This window comes from Hirsutella rhossiliensis (genome assembly GCF_020360975.1).
Source record: "Hirsutella rhossiliensis strain HR02 chromosome Unknown scaffold00006, whole genome shotgun sequence".
Classification (NCBI taxonomy): domain Eukaryota; kingdom Fungi; phylum Ascomycota; class Sordariomycetes; order Hypocreales; family Ophiocordycipitaceae; genus Hirsutella; species Hirsutella rhossiliensis.
The window spans coordinates 3,361,277-3,379,311 of record NW_025408672.1 but is presented as its reverse complement, the minus strand read 5'-3'; the positions used below and the strand labels follow the sequence as shown (position 1 = coordinate 3,379,311).

The window sequence follows — 18,035 nt, the reverse complement described above, 5'->3', positions numbered from 1 at the left end:
TCGTGACGTAATTCTCGGCTCCGAGCGCCTCAGCTGCGCCCGGCAGAACGTTGCCTTCGGCGTCCAGCACTGCGGTACGCTTGGTGTTGTCGACTTTGACAGGGTAAAGCTGATCTCTCAGTACCCTGGCTCCCGAAGTTACCGTCTTCTGCGCTGTGCACCACCTATTCGGACTGTTCCTGGTGTTTCTTTTATCAGAGATGCTGCGTACGTAGCTACGGGAGTGGATCGTGCGAATGCGGCACAAGTGGGCGGGAAAACCAATGTCATTAATACAGACATGTTTTGCGAGTCCCGATCGGCAAGGACAGGCTGCGGCGCCGAAGACCGCCGAGCCTCGGGGGGTGTGATCAAAGACAAGGCGCGTGCAATCAGACTTGCAAACAGATAGATCAAATCCAGATATATTCAAATCAAATCAGATATATCCAAATCAGATCAAATCAAATCGCCTCTCAGGTTATTCAAATCAAATCAAATTGACCTGCAACATATTCAGATCAAATCAGATCGCAGAGGTCGGATTTATTTGGATATTTAGTTTAGTTTAGTTTAGTTTAGTGTATTTTCCGTCCAGCAACTTTTGGTCGCTCAGGTCTCCGCAGGGGAGCACAGGACGTGCTGAGCTAGCAGGTGTCTACATGCTACATATCGTACACTTCACCCACTATCCAGCATTTCAGCGGCTCAACGGCGCTCATGACAAACCTGTTGCCCGTCAGCGGGACGTCCAGGCATGAAGAGAAAGCTGTCCCGTGGTCAGATCAGCCAATTTGCTTCTGGGGCCTTGCAGCCCTTGATGACCTCGGCGATCGCATGGTCGCGAGACCTTGACGCCGCCGAGATCGGAGCAGGTAACAGAAAGGATTGAGAGGAAAAGGTAGGGTGAGAGAGGAGAATGATGACCGTCTAGTGGCGTGGGCAGATCCCTCCGAAGAAGGAGCTCGCTTTCGCCAGCCTGACGAATTTGTCAAAGTCCTTGCCGATTGCGCGGTTGATGGCTGCAGGCGGCGAAGGTGCAAGCCGCATACGATGCCGTGGCGCAACCTTTCTGCAGTAAAAGATGTGTGCTGGCTCTTTTCGTCTTCCGCACGAGCACGTCAGTCGCGCATTGTCGTGACCAAACCTTTCGTGGTAGTCAGCAAAATCCCCATCGTGGGTTCTTGCTGCAAGCAAGTTATGAAGCAGGGGCCGAGAGAGCGCCAATTCTGACGGACAGCTGGTTGTGGCTTTAAGCCTCAGGTCTCTGTATCGCTCCGGCGCAGAGGCTTCCCACCAGGCCTTGAAAGCCTCTTCCGGCTGCTGTCGGGCAATCTTTCGCAGGTGCGCTAGCGTCGGGACGTTATCAGCGGGTTCTGGCAGTGATGCTCCCGCCTTTGCCAGAGCATCAGCCTCCTCGTTGCCTGGGATGTCAGCATGGCCGGGGATCCAATGGACCTCCACAGCTCCGTATTTTCGCGCCAAAGATTGAAACTCAAGGAAGACCTCTTGCGAGGAGTCGCTCGGCGTGCCCCGTAAGCATGTTGCGGTCGCGAGGTTGTCGAGGCAGACAAAGATGCGGTCAGTTTCTGGAAGGCTCACCGCAGCCTTCAACCCCTCCAACGCACCTTTCGCCTCAGCGTCGAAAACCTCGGCGGGCCCAAGACGGCCCTTGTCGCGCAAGACGGTGGATCCGTCCCGATGAACAACATAGCCATATCCGGCGTGGCCTTCGGCAGAACGGGACCCGTCGGAATAGACGACCAGAGTTCGGGGCGATAGTGCCTGGAGCCAATCGCGAAATTTCTTCGCCGTCTCATTTTTCGATGCACTCTGCAGAGGCGCAGTCTGCTCTTCGACAAATCCGCGCTGCAGCAAGGCAGGCCTTGGGCAGCTTGGTAGCAATTCGTCGGAGCGCCGCAGCCTAGTCCGGAAGGGTTTTGGCTGCTTTTGGTACTTCAGCTTGATCATTTCATTCAGTATAGGGCTTTTGGCCTCGACGTGCGCTTCACGAGCGGATGAGCTTCGTCCAGGGTTTGAGACGCGCAGCAAATGCAGTCCGGCGCGCCTCGAGCAGCAGAGGGACCGGCGGTATCCCTGCCTCCCGGTGCAGAACATTCGTTGGTGTAGTTCTCCACACTGGCAGGATAGCCCGAAGAGATGTGTAGAGTGCCTTGCTCATCTTCTTTACGAGGTGTCCGATCCTGGACGGTCCTTCCTTGCCCGGCTTGGTCCAGCGCGGGCGCGTAGAACCAGGATACCAGACCTCCGCCGCGTAGAGCAGCACTGGAATGACGCAAGCGCAGACCGCTCGTCGCACAGCGCTCGGTAGAGGACCATGCCTGGTGTTTGTCAGTCTCCTGAGATGGAAGGCGACTGCTTGCGCTTTGGCCGTCCATTTCTCGACATGAGTCTTGAAAGACAGAGTGCTGTCGAGCCAGACGCCAAGCCAACGCATCGCCCGGCCCGGCCGTTTCTCAAATTCGCCATGGAGCACTGGCGGCGCCGTCTTGGGCGTCGTTCGAGAGAAGTGCATCACTTCTGTCTTCTCAGGGTCGAAGGAGATCCGTTGGCGGCGCCCCACGATACAAGCTCACGCACATGATGAGATGCTTCGGCGGACGTCTCATCCAGGCTATCGCCGACGCAAAGGATGGCAGTGTCGTCCGCATAGCCGAAACGCCCTTTTGAGCTGCCCAAGCGGTAGATTGGTTCCGTATACAGTAGGAAGAGGATCGGCGAGACTGGCGATCCCTGTGGCAGCCCGCACTGAGAGGCGATGAATTCGTTGCGATATCTTGATAGCGGATGCGTGCCGACCTGTCTTGCATAAACGAGCCGACCCATCGCGCGAGGTTCGGTGGCCACCCTTGCTCCCGTAGGCGAAGGATCAATCTGTTGCGGAGGACTGTGTCGAAGGCGCCCTGAATGTCCAAAGTCACCAATGTTGCAACCTGCTTGCAGGCAAATGCCTCCTCGATGTCATGAATCAAGGCAGCAACGAGATCCACGGCCGATCTCTTCGGGAGCGCGCCGGCTTGTTGTGGGTGTAGTACGCCGAAATGGACCGAGGCCCACGCTAGACGCCGTGCGATGAGCCGCTCGAGGCCCTTGCCGAGACAGGACAAAAGGAGATGGGGCGCCAAGCGCGGGGTGAGAGATCCCTGCGCCCCGGCTTGGCAATCATGACCACTTCTGCTTCTCGGAAGGGCTTCGGATGGTGGCCAATCCTGAGGCAGCCTTGATATAGCTGGTGGACGAGACTTCCGATCGCATGCCAGACAGCGCGGAGCATCCGCACCGTAATATTGTCGGGACCAGGGGACGTATTCCCGGTGCGTAGCGTGGCGTCGCGGGTCTCCTCCGGAGAGACTCGGTCGGTGAAGGGTATCGTCCTATCTGTGTTCACGGAGATCCACGGATCTGGGATGTCGTCGTTCGCCGTGCGCCGTTCCAGAGTGGCTTGACGCAAGGCGGTGGCCTTTTCCAGCTGCGTCTCATACACTCGGTCGTCAATTTGCAGGGGAGGAGCTTGAAACGGACCTGGAGACTTCAGCCAGCGGACCGCCCTGAAGACGGAGGCGCTATCGGTGAAGCTGTCAATCAAGTTACGCCAGTAAAGGCGCTTGGCCCGGCGCACCACGCTATGGAGCTCCCTCTTGGCTAGCTGTACTTCTCGGTCGAAGCCGAGAGAGTGAACTCTCCTCCACGCGCGGTAATTGGCCGCCGCCTTTGCGCATTCTTCAGTCCACCACCGCGCACCATGCGTAGTCTTACGGGCAGGTCGACCGGCAGCTCTGGCTGCACAACCAAGAAGGTTCACGAGCGCCGACGCAAAGCTGTCGAGCTCGGAAGGAGATGCCGTGGTGATCGGGATGAAGGCGGCACCGGCCTCCACTAATTCAATGAATCGCTTCAATTCCTCGTCGGAGTTGAGATGGATCTTTCCTATTGGAAGGGGTGCCAGAACTTGTCCTGGCAGCGTGATACTAAGGGTAAAATGATCGGAGCCGGTTGCTAGATGATCCTCGACAACAGCGTCGGCCAGAGGTATGTTGCAGAAGGCGAGATCAACCGTATTGCCGTGTGCGTTGGTCGGGACATCGACAGGATTCAGTAAGCCGAGTCGATTGTCCATTGCCCAAAACGCTATTTCTTCGCCGCGGTCCTCTCGTCGACCGGCCTGCCAGCTGGGATGTTTGGCATTGAAATCACCAGCAACAAGACACTTGTCCGGTACGGTCCACTGAAGCAAGATTTCAAGGGCTCCGTCGTGGTACGGCTGCCGATAGAAGTTGACGACTGTTATGCCGTTGACGGTGAGCCAAAGGATGTCACGAGTCGCCGCAGGTCTCTTTTGATCAGCGACGAGACCTGCGGAACGCCGGACGTATGTCATGACTCTCGGGCGAGTGTCGCGGCCGTCCCAGTCGTTGACGGGTGAGAAGGTGTCGTAGGCCTGATGCGTCTTAGTGAGGCATCGGCCGTCTTTCAGTTCTGTCCATGGCTCCTGCAACAAAATAATGTCGTATTGTTCCGAGTCGGCCAACGCAAGGGCACAATCGTGTGCCGGCGGAATCTTGCCTACGTTGGCTTGGAAGATTCGCAAGATCCTCCTATCGCTTCGATTGCGTGGAAAACAGCGAGGCATTAGGGCGTCACAGGACTAGTGCGTCGTTTCTTCGATGGGACGACAGGGAGGAACTGGTCGCCGTCCCTTACATGCGGCGGCGTTGTGGCCACAATGATGCATGGGGTTGACGGCGCGGCTGGCTCGTAAATGGCGCCCATGTCGGAGCTTCCATCTCCTCCAGCTGCCCGCGGCGCCGTTGACTCCAAGGAAAGTGTCTGCGGCCTGCCAGGGCTCTGATCAGACTGGTCGGACACTCTGGCCTTTGAGTTCGCCGCTTCTGCTGCGCAGAGAGCTGAACTCCCATCTGCCGTACCAGGCTCTTCTCCTCCTTCGTCAGGCGCCGGACCATGCCGTGAACGCGCTTGGGGCGGGCAGGGCATTTGGGGTCATCCGCGCAATGGGGTCCAAGGCAGTTTGCACACTGCTCGAGGGCGGTGCATTCTTGGCTACGATGGCCGGTTTTGCCACAACGCCTGCAGCGCGCCGTTCGATCGCAGCTGTGTCGAGCGTGGAAATCCCAGCACTTGTCACATTGGCTAGGAATGCTGGGCTTGTCGATATAGCGGGCGAACCGGCTGGCGCCGAACAGTCGCCAGGGTCTCTGCGTGGGTTCCAGGAAGGATACAATAAGGGTCTGGGTAGGCATATCGCCCGAGTCGTGTCGCGAGGTCCGTATGCTGATGGGCTTCAGTCCGGTTTGGCAGGCAATTTCTTCTTTGACCGCCTCATCGAAGTTGATCTCAACGCCGCGTAGGTCCGTGAGCCTACGGGGGCAATCGGCTACGACATACGAATGCCATTTCTGGCTAATCTCTACGGCCGTCGCGTCCAGATCTACGGCCCAATCCGCCTGTCGCTGCACGAGTAGTTCGCGCGTGGCCACATCCGATGCCAGGATGGCCCAACCCGTGTTTACCGGGAAGGCTGCCGGGATGCGGCGTAGGTCGATGCCGACTCTAGCGGCGATGTGGGCCCGGATAGCGTATCTTTCATGGTTTCGGGCCGGAGCATCGACGTCAAGTCGGACAAAGACACGCAGGTCTTCCTTGGGTGGGGCCACGGGCGGTCGTCCTTGAGACGAGTGGTGGTTTGCTGTTTTCGCTGTGGTGGGGCGGAGGCCGTAATGGCCAGCTGTCCTTGTGTCGTTTTGCCGGATGCGAGAACGCTGCTGTACGTAGGTTTCGGTGGTTCCTCAAGGTCGGCGAGCGATTGAGTCCAGAGGTTCAGAAACTTGGTGGCAACTTGCTTTGCGATGCTATTGTGGGAGCCGGACGTGAATTGTTTGGCTGTCTGTTCGAATGATTCGCTAAAGGCCCGAAAGACTGCCAGCTTGGCATCATGGGCTGCCGTTTGGTCGCGAGCGATCTTTGTAGCCGCTTCGATGATGGAGACAGGTGCATTTTCCGTGGACCCGGTCGAACCAGGGCCATTCGGGATTATTTCCGGCTGCGTTCCTTCCGCGACGGCAGCGTTGGGCGTGTCGCTGGGAGACGTCGGTCGAGGAGCTGCTGAGCCGCCAGGGTTGAGACATTTGGACGAGCCTCCGCCGGAGAGGACAGTAGGTGCTGAGATGCACGGGCTGCTAGATCAGGTGGCGATTGTATGTCGACAGCACAGGAGCGGCGCGCGAACCTGAGGCTGGTGCCATGGCCGCTGCCGGCGCTTTCGCGCGGCGCTGTTGCGGAATTTTCAAGAGCACTGTTAAGCGAAAAGCTGTATGGATAGGCTACTTCCTTAACACTTGCGTGCCAAGAAAGTAAAAATGCAGGGAAGGATGGCTGGTGCCCGTCAGCGGGATTTTCAGGCGCGCTCTAGGGTAGCCCCGCCAAGTGCGATCTACCGGAAACAACTATGTCCTTACCTTCGGGTAGAGCATGAAGACACATGGGCTGTATTGTTTCAAGTGGGTTTGCTACTCATCGTACTCTCGTACTCGAGTATCCCTGAAATTTATTCGCGGCTTGCCACTGGTGGGAATCCATCGCAGCCGCGTGCCTGGAGAAGTTGCCCAAATTTTGAATCCGTGCCGCCGACTTCCCAAAGGGGACGCCGCCAGCATCCTAATTGGCCCGCGCCTCGAGCCCCACCCCTGCCTCGGCTGCTGCTCCTGCGAGCTTCGCCTTGGCGCCCCGCTTTCGTCCTGCTTCTGTCGATTCGGCATCGGCGTCCGGTATATCGTAACGCTGGAGAGCCAAACAAGCCTGCGAACCACCACCAGTCCGGATCGGAGTGGGGCGGCGCGCGGGCTACAAGAGAGACTATATCCAGCGACCATGATACACACCGCCGTGCCGGTGGGTCGTTAAACGCCCGTGGACAGGGCGTCGTAGCGAACGTGGATAGCGGCTCCTCCATGGAATCGGCTACACAATCAGCAGGGGGGCGACGATATCTGTATATCCACGGCCCCTGCCGTAACGGCAGGGATGGATATCCGCGGATACGATTGGCTCGCCTGGTCGCTGATTCTGGACTCGCCCCACCCGACCAGATCAGCGGTGCTCAGCAAGCCCTCGGATACCATCGGATTACAGCTAGAATCGTTCACGCCCCAATGCCCGATGCCGCTGTATGGGGGGACAGACTACAATCGATGCAAATTTCATGGCTGTAACAGGCTGAGCCCGTGAGGGTCTCGGCTCCGCTCTCGACAAGACCCACCGGAGCTCCGCTTATAAGCTCGTACCAATCTTCGAGAGCTTTCCTTTCCTTTCCTCTTCTTTTCTTTCTCCTTAGCTTTAGGATACTCGTCGCAGTCGCTCAACGAGTTGTCAACACACTCAGTTGAGACCGTTACAATGGCAAAGTATTACTTGGACTTCAATGAACTGACCCGGATAGCCTCTATTCGTTACCAATACAGGAAAAACCCTATAGCCGAAGCCCGGGATGAAAACCCCTTATTCTATCCTGTCTGCGCATATGTCTTTCAACGTTGAGCATCTTGTCGCCTATCGTGGTTGGTGGATATCGTAGGGGTTGGACGGTGACGTTGAGAGTTTTGCGGCGTTGTTGAGGTGTTGGTTGCGTGGTAACGCGCTGCGCAGGCGGCCCGAGGATTTTTCGACCGTCGGGCGAGGTCGTCCGCATGCGTGTGATGTCGCCCACACGGGTGCTTCAAGGCGGCGGTAAAATGACGGGAGCGCCCCCGCTAGGGATGACCCAGGTCCCTAGAGGCTGTATTCCCCATTTGGTACAACCTAACTGTAAGGCAGGATGGGCTAGTCTGCCGGTCTCGACCTCCCCCCAAAGGTCGTGTCCCCGGTCGGATTCGAACCGACTCCGCCACGAGGGCGGCCTCCAAAGCGTATGACCAATACGCCACGAGGGTTTGAATGCCAGGCGGCTTCTTGATGCCTGGCCACTGGGCTCCTTCGAGCCGTCACTACGTCAATCACAGCCTCCCTAAACCGACTCCACACACGCCGAATAATACTCCCAATGAGCCCTTATGGTAGCTCTGGATCAAGGGGAGCCAACGGGCGACATGGACCTGAGAAAGTACTACTGTGACATCCGTCGATTCGGGCCCCAAAGGATGGGCCTTGCCAAAACGGCACCACAGGACAGGTCGGCACTAGTATTAGTACGACCACCCCAACACAACGGTGTAGACGCGCGCGGCTGCATGAGGAACGTCTCACGCCAACCGGCCGCTGACCGCAGTGCAACTACAACACCCGCACGCCAACCGGAGCCTACGCTCCACCCGCCAGTCTGGAACATCCTTCAATGCACCTGCCGGCCGGTGGCGGACCATCGCCGGTACGTAGGCCTGACGGTCCGCCGTGGACGGGCTAACTGCCTAGTCCGGCTCAGCGGGTAGGGGTCGTCTGAAAGTGGCCGGCGTGCTGCTGTTCAAGGTGAAACGGGGCGTACTTCCATCCCTGCACACCATTCCGGGGTGAGTATGGTCCACATCTGAGACGTAAGCCCACGGATTTGACTTGTCGACATTGAACGCTAACCCGGAGTATTCGGCGGGGTGTGGTGAGTAATCGAAATGTAGCCCCGTTTGCCGTATGGGCCGCCGCCTTCCGGATGCGTGCGGCCAGTAACGGGTCGGGGGCACCCTGAAACCCACCACGTGGCAGTAACAGCCAGCCGTATCGTCAGCCATCTGGTTACCGAACAGGTCGTACCACCAACCGCGCTCGTGATCGCTGCAGAAGTGCAACAGTTCGTTCACTCCGACCATGTTACACAACGCCACTAAGGATGGCAGACCGTGGCTGTCGCAGTACGACAGCACTCGCCATGCCTGGGCCGGGGGTCGGGCGGGAGGTGGCTTCCCAAAGACGACCGCCGTTTGTGGCTCGGCGGTTCCGTCCGGGTCTCTAGTCCCATACGGCGCCGTCGCGAGCTCGGGCTGCCTTCGGATCGACCCGACCGGCCTTCGGTCCTTTCGCGCCGGGATCTTTTCTTGGCGCTTCACAGGCGTTGATCCTTCCCCTGGCTGGGTTTACCCATAGGAGCGGGTTTTTCACATTGGGGGCAACGGGATGCACTGTGTACCCGCGGCCGGGAGCTGACACGCTAACGGGCGTACAGCCGAAGAACATTCCGTCCGATACAATCAGCCTTCCGTGCACATCGCCGCCAACCCCGCCACGGTCGGGCCTTGTGCACATTACGAAGTAACTCGGGGTGCCGGCCGGTCCACCGAGCCAACAGGCGACCGTGACCAGCGGGCGGCCCAGCGGCACACACTGCTGCTCCGACGCCGTAATGTCCACGGTCGGTACGCGTGGAAACAGTAGCGCTGTAGTCACACCGGCCACCAACGCCCATAAAAGGAGGCGGGCCAACGATCGGGAGTTTGGCACAAACGGTGGCCGGCGAGAGGGGGGAGTGGTGGGCGCCATGTCGAGGCGGTTGTAGGCTGGGTCCGGACGTCGGCTTGCCACTTTTAATCGATAACCGGTGTAAGATTAGCGTGAGAGATCAATGCTCGATAAGTGATAGAGAGGAGCTGCTATTCGTCCTTAAGTCCGAAGATGCTCTGCAGCTTTTATAGGTAAATGGTTTGCCTATATAGTATTGTCTCACACTTCCTTACTTTATTAATCGAGGTATAAAGGATGGATATGAAGCAGATGCTTAGATGCTAGCAGCGTTCTACTACATTCCGCTAGAGTCTTCTGCTATGTCGGCAGAAACGTATATATACAAGATGTGGGTCGCAACCGTATGGGGCATAAATGTAGCTGAGGACGTCTTACGGGGAGCTAGCGCGATCAAACCCAGGTACGTACGCGATGCTAGGATAGGTTTAGGAAGAAAATTGCCCGGCCTTATCAGCATATAAGCTACAAGCCTGGGGGGCCTAAAAGCCGGCCGCCGACCCTGTTCCACAGGGACGGGGGGGGGTGCGTTGATTAAGGACAAACGCGTTGATCGGAAAGGAAAAAAAATTACATAGAATGATGATCCTACTACATAAATGTAAGTACTACTGTTTTCTTACATAACCGCGCTAATTTCAAATTCCATCAACACCAACACGCATTTTCGTATAGCAACACATCACTTGGCCGAGAACCTAAGATCGCGATGTCATACAAGAGGCGGCTGACTTGGTGACCTTGGAGGCCATAGAGCGTGCCACATTGCAGGTACTGACCCTTGAGGCTGATGGGGTATAAATAATAGGTGACAGCTTCATTGAGGGTACCGGGCATAAATTTGAAGTCATCAAGGCAGAGTTAGAATGATAGTATCTTCATCAATGTTTCAGGTCACGATGGTATATAGAATCCCCGACTTGTTGCATACATCGTACTGGCGGGATTAGTTGTGCGTTTAACCGATTAAATGTAATACTTTGTTTAGCTAATAAATTTGCGGGGCTAAGAAGTACCTGCCTTTCCCCAATCAACGCGTTTGTCCTCAATCAACGCACCCCGTCCCTGTGGAACAGGGTCGGCGGCCGACTTTAGGCCCCTAGTAGATGATGTTAGTGCCGCGTTCCGCATTAATAGCGAAGGTGCGGAATGCGAATTGTCAAACACAGGCTATGTGCGCCATTTGCAGCGTCAACTGCTGGAGTGTGCATTCCACTTTGCCTGCGTGGTGCAATGGTCAATGTGACACGAATAGATAGTAGACTGTTATCGTCTAAAACTCTAGACTAAATTTGGAATGCTAGGAATAACGTCCCGCATTAATAGCGAAGGTGCAGAATACAAATTAGCAGGTGGTACACTGTTATCGCCTAAAACTCTAGACGAAGTTAGGAATGCTAGGAATAACTTATTACGTCTTAGTATCATTAATCCTCATACAAGTTTGGAACCGTCACATTAGTCGCTACGCATGCAATTAATGGCCTATTTAGTTATCTACGACATAATGGTACGCGCAGGACACGGCTAAGGGTAAATAGAATAATTAACGTCTTCACAGACCTAGGGATAATCTGATCATCAATAGCGCATGCGACTTCCTGAGTCTCGCGCTCGTAGATGCAAAAACCCTGATACTTTTCACTTCATGATTCTTGAATTTCTTGTCAAGCCGGGGGCGCTGCACGATGCGACGGTACAAGGCACGAACGAGGTCGAGTGCGGCTTGGACAAAGTGATTGTCTAAAATACTTCGAACACCCGTTAAGTTGCCAAGGCAAGGGGCTTAACGGCTGAATATCCAGCCCGAAGGGTAAATCGGCGTGCCTAGAACCACCGTTGGCAGGCTAGGGGTAGGAGGGATAGGGGAAGATCCCTCTACAGCGCTTGGGGTAGAAGGCCCCTGCGGAGCTCTGAGCATTCCCGTCGGTGCAGGCACCAGGCCACGGAATAAATCAGGCATGGAAGGAGGCTGTAAGGCGTTCGCAGACGCAGGCGTTGGTGCAGTCCGCCTTGGAGGCGTCAGGTTAGCTAGTGAATCGGTCCTCTTCGAGGCTCTGCGTGGCAATGGCTTCGAGGCGATCTTCTGCATTGCGGCGACGGCTCAGGATTCGGTTATCCGCTCCCTTCGGCGTGCCCTACAGTTAGCACACTCTGTTGTGAACTTTGTAGGGTCCTTGACGCTTCGAAACTCGACTTCGGGCAGGTCTTGCTTGCAGGTACGGCAGTTGCGGACCGCCTGGGGTGTATCGTTCTCCATCTGACAGTATATATCCACTTCTTATCGATCTAAGCTGCTATATATTGCTCGGGCAGGGAGGCTTTGCGAGGGTTTGGCGGTGCTAGCAGAGCTGACTGACAGCCGAGAGGTCCAAGACCGTGATAGATCTCGATAGGGAGGCTGTCTTTGCGGTAGTTAGATCAGGTCTAAACAATCTAGGAGGAGACTGTACTGCTTGCCTGGAGGTAAGGTAACCGGGGAATATTGAGAGGTAGGTCGGCCGCGGAGGTGATGTGTGAAACCTAGATACCGTTAGCAAACCAATGCGTTTGATAGATTCGACGGAAAAGAGAATTAGGAAAGAAGAAGTGAAATCTCTTGGCGAGCCCTTGAAGAGCTCCTTGGTTACCTAGTCAACGCTCAGGGGTTTATGGTGGGCCTTCATTTGGTGGCGTTATCAGCCGACCAATTCGTTCGCGAGTTGAGCACAGGGGAGGCTAATTGGCCAATCAGAAGAGGTTTTATGCTCGATTCTTTCTGACTGAGTAGAACGCCCTTCGGGCTGAACAAGGAGAGAAAGGGGAAAGAACCACGTAGTTCACCTGCTCTGCCGCTGGCATATCAACAAAAACGTTCTTACCAAGTGCAAAAAGCACTTCCCTGCTGCAACAAAGGAAGGAGATCGCACAATCCGAGCCCCTACGTTCACAGCCTTCCTCAAAGAGTGGGCAGGCATCGTTAACACCCCTAATGAGGCTATCTGTCGGTAGGTCTCTACACAGGCCTGCGTGCAAATCGCAATGGTATGTGTAATCGTTGATGTCTGTTCTAGAAAGGGGGAAGAGGGGGCAAAGGGCACGGAGCTAGCTATGTGTCCTCCGCTATCCTCAACTGCACACGTGAGAGCGCACGTGACCTATCTAGATGGGTACAATGGATTACTACAATTCCCACACTATCTATAACACACTGGTCCCCGCGTTCGAAGCAGCCGGCCATCCGCAGGCCGCCGTGGATTACGCTATCAATACGTGGCTAGACCCCTGGAAGGAGAAGTTCGTGATGTGCTTCGTTGACCGGCACCGGCACAACAGCCTTAAACTTGGCAGACCGCGCTTCAGTCGCTGAAGGTAGGACGCTGAACACTTGGAGAAACTGACCTTCAAGTAGGCCTCAGGCTTTCTAATCATACGCGTATGATTTAGTTAAATCATATATAAATCATATATTGCCCATATACATATACCATACAGCCCCAGGCGTATGATCATATATGATCATACTGTCACGGGCTGTGCCTGGTTGGTGGACCCGGCTGTACCGGGTCCGGTGGGTCGTGCTGGTGGCAGCACCGGCCGCCCGCGGACCCGGAAGCTGCGAGAACATTCTGTGAAGGGTAATATAAGCTCGCACTCGAGGCTACGCCTCAAGTTCAGCTTCCTTTCCTCCTCAGCTCTAGATAGACAACACATAGGCACCTGCTTGTTGAGTAAACTCCGGGCCAGCCTCTTACACATACGCTGGATAAAGTTGTGCCGACAGGGTGGCAAACCACTCAATCCCAGCAACGGTTGCTCAATATAGTTGAGCAACCGTCAACTCAATCAACTCAATCGAGTGTCTGCTGAATAAGCTTGTCAATTCAATTCATGCTCCCGTTGATTGATGGATTGATGAGATTGCCGTTGACGGTCAGGGATCCTGTAGGGTAGGTGGCCAAGGCGAAATGTAGGTACGGATTGGGTATATAGCTACCACTAACCTTACAGGTTACTCAGGCCCGTTGTAGGTAAGCCTCCTCTCCTCTTCGGGGAACAGGGCCCCCTGTTCCGTTGGAAGAGTCGACGCGCTGCGCGCATCGACGCGCTTCACAACAAAGTTCAATCTCTCGCCTCAGTTCCACTTCCACTTCTCGATTCTTCCACAACGCCTTGGCTGATCTAAACATTCCTATATGCAATGAGCGAATCTCCTGAGCCTTCTTCTACTCCCTTGCCGCCATCAGGCGATTCAGGCGACTCAGGCCCCGTTCCCCATCTCGAGTGGGATGCCTTCCCTGGCATCACTTCCGCGGCTATACCAAGTCTCAACGCGCCGGCAAGCTCAAATCGTGGATCTGGAGCTTTGGGTTCGACATTGAACATCAAGCTAACGTAGATAATCGCCTCTGGGTCTGTGAGCGGTGTTTACCGAAGAAATCGCCGAAGGGACCCGTGAGCTTCGCGGCAAAGGGGACCCTAAACATTGAGCGCCATCTACATGATGCTCACAATGTTATTGACCCATCAGGTAGACGGTTACCGAAGGGTTCTACAACCAACAAGCGTTCTATTGCCCAATTCTTCAACCTCGATGCCAATGACCAGAAGGAGCAAGCATTCATTAACAAGCTAAAAAACCAATTCGATAAAGATGTCTTCCAATCTCTCTTGCTTGCTTGGATCACCGAGTCGAATGTTGCCTTCCGCGCAGTTGAAGCCCCTCGATTCCGGCGTCTTCTCGAATACCTCAATCCTCGATCGCCCTGACTCAAGCCCACATGACACACTCGACTATTCGAACGAAGCTTTTCCAAGAATACCACCAGTACAAGCATATTGTGATAAAGGAACTGAGGAGCGCCCGGGCAGATACACCTTGCGTTTGACGGCTGGAGATCGCCCAATCGCTATGCGCTTAATGGGATTGCTGCGTTCTATCTCTAAGGAAAAGCGGCCACAGAAGATCATCCTTGGGCTCCTGAACTCCGAGAGTCTCATACTGGCGAGAATATAGCGTCGCAGGTGGCGGAAGTGATCGAATCATTCGAGATTCAAGACAAGATCGGGTATTTCACGCTTGACAATGCGAAGAATAACGATACGGCGGTAGCAGCACTGGGACACGTTTTCAATTTTGAAGGGAAGCAGAGACGGGTCCGCTGCTTTGGGCATATCATCAATCTCGTGGCCAAAGCGCTGCTCTTTGGCAAAGATAATGAAGTCTTCAAATCAGAAGAGCGACTCGACCTGGACCTTGCTCGACATGATCTCTGGCGGAAGAGGGGGCCTATTGGCAAGCTCCACAACCTTGTCCACTGGATTCATCAATCGGATAGGTTAACGTACATGCTTCGGGATCTACAACGCAAGAGGGACAGTACGAAGAAACCAGTTGACGTTGTAACGGATAACATGACACGATGGTTGTCCCATTATAAGATGATGGATCGAGCCCTTCTACTGCACGACTTTCTTGACGACCTCGTCGCATTGGAACAGTTCGAATATACCCGAAGCAGGTCAAAGAAGAAAGACATGCCTGCATGCCTCCGAGATTCTGACCTGCTGACCGGTAACGACTGGACAGTGATCAGCCACTTTCGGAATATTCTTAAGCACTTCGAAAATGCCATCAAGGCCCTCGAGGGAGATGCCCAGATTCGGGTGCGTAAGGGCGGCAACCTCGTGGCATACGGAACAGCATGGGATATTATCCAAGCATTCGAATATCTCCTTGAACGATTGGAAGAGGCAAAGGAATTCGCCAAGGATGCCTGATTCCGAGCATTTCGCGATAAACGTCGAATTGGGGTGGAAGAAGTTGGAGAAATACTATATCAAGTTGGTTGAGTGCCCGGTATATTATGCTGCAGTCGCTCTCCATCCCGCCTTGCGACTGCAATGGTTTGAGGAGGCTTGGGCTCATCGACCTGAATGGGTCCTTGAGGCACGACGGATTGTTCGGGGCATCTGGGAACGCGACTATAAGTCATTAATTCTCAGCGATGACGAGGCTATTCCGATGGTTAAACGTCGAAAGGTTGACGACTTGAACGAGTTCCAACAGTTCCGACTGAGGCACCGGCTACAAGCTGGTCAGACGGCCACAACCCGTCGTGGGCCACCTACTGCCGATGAATTCGATCGCTGGACTGTTGATATCGGCGCAGATGACGGAGACATCACGGATCCGTTCCAATACTGGCAACTCAAAGAGTCAACGTATCCCAGACTTGCTCGAATGGCCTTTGATATGCTATCTATACCGCCAATGTCAGCAGAGTGCGAGAGGGCGTTCTCATTTGCTGGGCTAATGGTCACACGACTACGCAGCCGGCTTCAGGCTAACACGATCAATGCAGGCCAGGCAATTCGGTCTTGGCTGAAGGCAGGGCTAATACCCGACTACCAGGGGATTATTGATGCTTCAGTCGATGACGATGTCTTCCCCGAAGAGGTGCCCCACGAAGGACGAGAAGTTGATGGTGTTGAGGACCTAAGTAGCTTACTAATAGGTAGGGTAGGGCATCAACTCCGTCAATCAACGCAATCAATTCAACGAGGGCTTGGATTGCTCAACTCAACGAGAGGTTCGCTGATGTAAGCCGTCAATCTGCTCAATTTGACTCTTTGGTTGAGTTGATTGAGTGGTTTGCCACCCTGTGTGCCGAGGTCAACATGGTCAGGCAAGGAAGTCGGCGGCACCCTGGCGCTTGCCCAATGCCCATTCTCCTAGTCCTGAAAGGCCACTCTTTCCGATAGATACAAAAATAGAGAGAATGCCTGAATAACATATCGGTTGCTGAAGCTAACTCTGTGCAACTCGGACTGCTGTATTATGTAACCCCTGCTCCGCTCAGAAACTACCAATTTCGCTGCGAAGCTGGTGGAAGCAGGGTGGTCAATGTCCGAGGAAGGACTCATATACAGAAAATTTGCCCAAAGGCATGGCATGGGACGATTTTTACAAGAGTGAAGAGGTTGTGGGAAGACGAATACAAGAACTTACCAACCGTTTGTAATACCGTAGTGGCGGCGAGGCTCTCTGAAGTAGTTATTTGTCGAACTGGTAGTTCAACCTGGCCGAAAGTCATAAAACATCCCAGTGTATCTGCGCGAACAGTAGGGTTCAATCTGGTGCGTCCGCCAACGCAGAAATTAAGGACTGAGATGTCGCTGTCTCGAAGGCTTGTCTCCGAGTACCTTGCGTCCATTACTGTTTTCCAAGCTAAAGCGGTGAGGACGTCATTTGTTGAATAATTTCGTATTTCTGCGAGGTTACTGCAACGCGAAACATCTCTCTTCAGACGTGTGAGAGCATCAGGGCTAAGGCAAAAAACGTGACCGAGATAACCCTCGGTAGTTGAAACGCCACGAACTTGTGTTGCAGTGTCCGTGAGCACGGTGAATTCTGGATGGTCCTCGATCCGTCCAGGCTGGCAAACCACTCAATCCTGGCAACCGGTTGCTCAATCCAGTTGAGCAACTGGCAACTCAATCAACGCAATCGATGGTCGGCTGATTAAGCCGGCAATTCAATCCGATCTCGCGTTGATTGACGGGATTGACGGAATTGCCGTTGACGGTGGAAAGTGTGTAGGGTAGATGACCAGTGGATTATATGAAGAAATCTCACCCAAGCCGAAGCGTCAGCAGCTCAGGGCAGATTGACAATTGGACCAATCATCCATTCTGACAAGAGTCCCTTGCTGTTATGAACGCGACGCGCTCGTGTCTGAACCTGGCGTCCACGCGTTCATGAGTAAGGGGGAAAGTGACCCAATCATCGTGCCGCAATCGGGATGTTTGTAACGCCTCTCATATTATCCCACTCTTCTCTTAGATGGGCGACTATCTCGATTCTTTGCCTTCTGCAGGCCCCAAGGCAGTCGAGAATGGGAAACATTTCCATGGCAGCACTTTCGCGGCTACACCAAATCCCAACGCGCCGGCAAGCTCAAGTCGTGGATTTGGCGCTTTGGGTTTGACATTGAGCATCAAGACAACGGGGACAATAGGCTGTGGGTATGCGGGACCTGTTCGGTCAAGAAATCGCCCCAAGGACCCCCAAGCTTTGCAGCGAAGGGAACGACAAATATCGAGCGCCATCTGCACGATGCGCACCGCATTTCTGGGCCGTTGGGGAAACGTCTGCCGAAAGGTACGACAACAAAGAAGCGCTCTATCGCACAGTTCTTCGAGCTCGACGCAAACGACGGCAAAGAGCAGGCCTTGATCAACACGCTCAAGAATCACTTTGATAAGAATGTGTTCCAATCACTCCTACTTGCTTGGATCACCGAGTCAAATGTTGCCTTTCGCGCCATCGAAGCCCCTCGATTCCGTTCTCTGCTCGACTATCTCAATCCTTCAATTGGCCTGACCCAGTCACACATGACTCACACGACCATTCGGTCCAGGCTTTTCGAAGAGTATCACCAATACAAGGGCGTTGTGGCGAAGGAATTGAAAGAGTGCCCGGCCGTATCCATCTTGCGTTTGACGGCTGGAGATCGCCCAATCGGCACGCTGTGTACGGGATTGCTGCGTTCTACCTGTCCAAGGAAAAGCGCCCACAAAAATACTTCGGAATGCCT

At 54.5% G+C, this 18,035-nt stretch overlaps 3 protein-coding genes across 3 annotated transcripts; all 3 read right to left on the bottom strand.

Moving 5' to 3' along the window:
• Nucleotides 1-909: 909 nt before the first annotated feature.
• HRG_06649 (Endonuclease/exonuclease/phosphatase) lies at nt 910-1,950 on the bottom strand (the record flags this gene model as incomplete). The annotated part of the gene is made up of 4 exons (XM_044865120.1): nt 910-1,051; nt 1,111-1,126; nt 1,218-1,374; nt 1,462-1,950. The coding sequence occupies 4 exons, from the start codon at nt 1,948-1,950 to the stop codon at nt 910-912; spliced, it is 804 nt and encodes a 267-aa protein (XP_044720060.1).
• A 1,108-nt stretch (nt 1,951-3,058) lies between these two features.
• HRG_06648 (endonuclease-reverse transcriptase domain-containing protein) lies at nt 3,059-4,630 on the bottom strand (the record flags this gene model as incomplete). The annotated part of the gene is made up of 1 exon (XM_044865119.1): nt 3,059-4,630. One exon carries the CDS (start codon nt 4,628-4,630, stop codon nt 3,059-3,061), a length of 1,572 nt encoding a protein of 523 aa, XP_044720059.1.
• Nucleotides 4,631-8,417: 3,787 nt separating this feature from the next.
• HRG_06647 (uncharacterized protein) lies at nt 8,418-9,174 on the bottom strand (the record flags this gene model as incomplete). Its single annotated transcript, XM_044865118.1, has 2 exons — nt 8,418-9,041; nt 9,079-9,174. 2 exons carry the CDS (start codon nt 9,172-9,174, stop codon nt 8,418-8,420), a joined length of 720 nt encoding a protein of 239 aa, XP_044720058.1.
• Between the last annotated feature and the right edge of the window lie 8,861 nt (nt 9,175-18,035).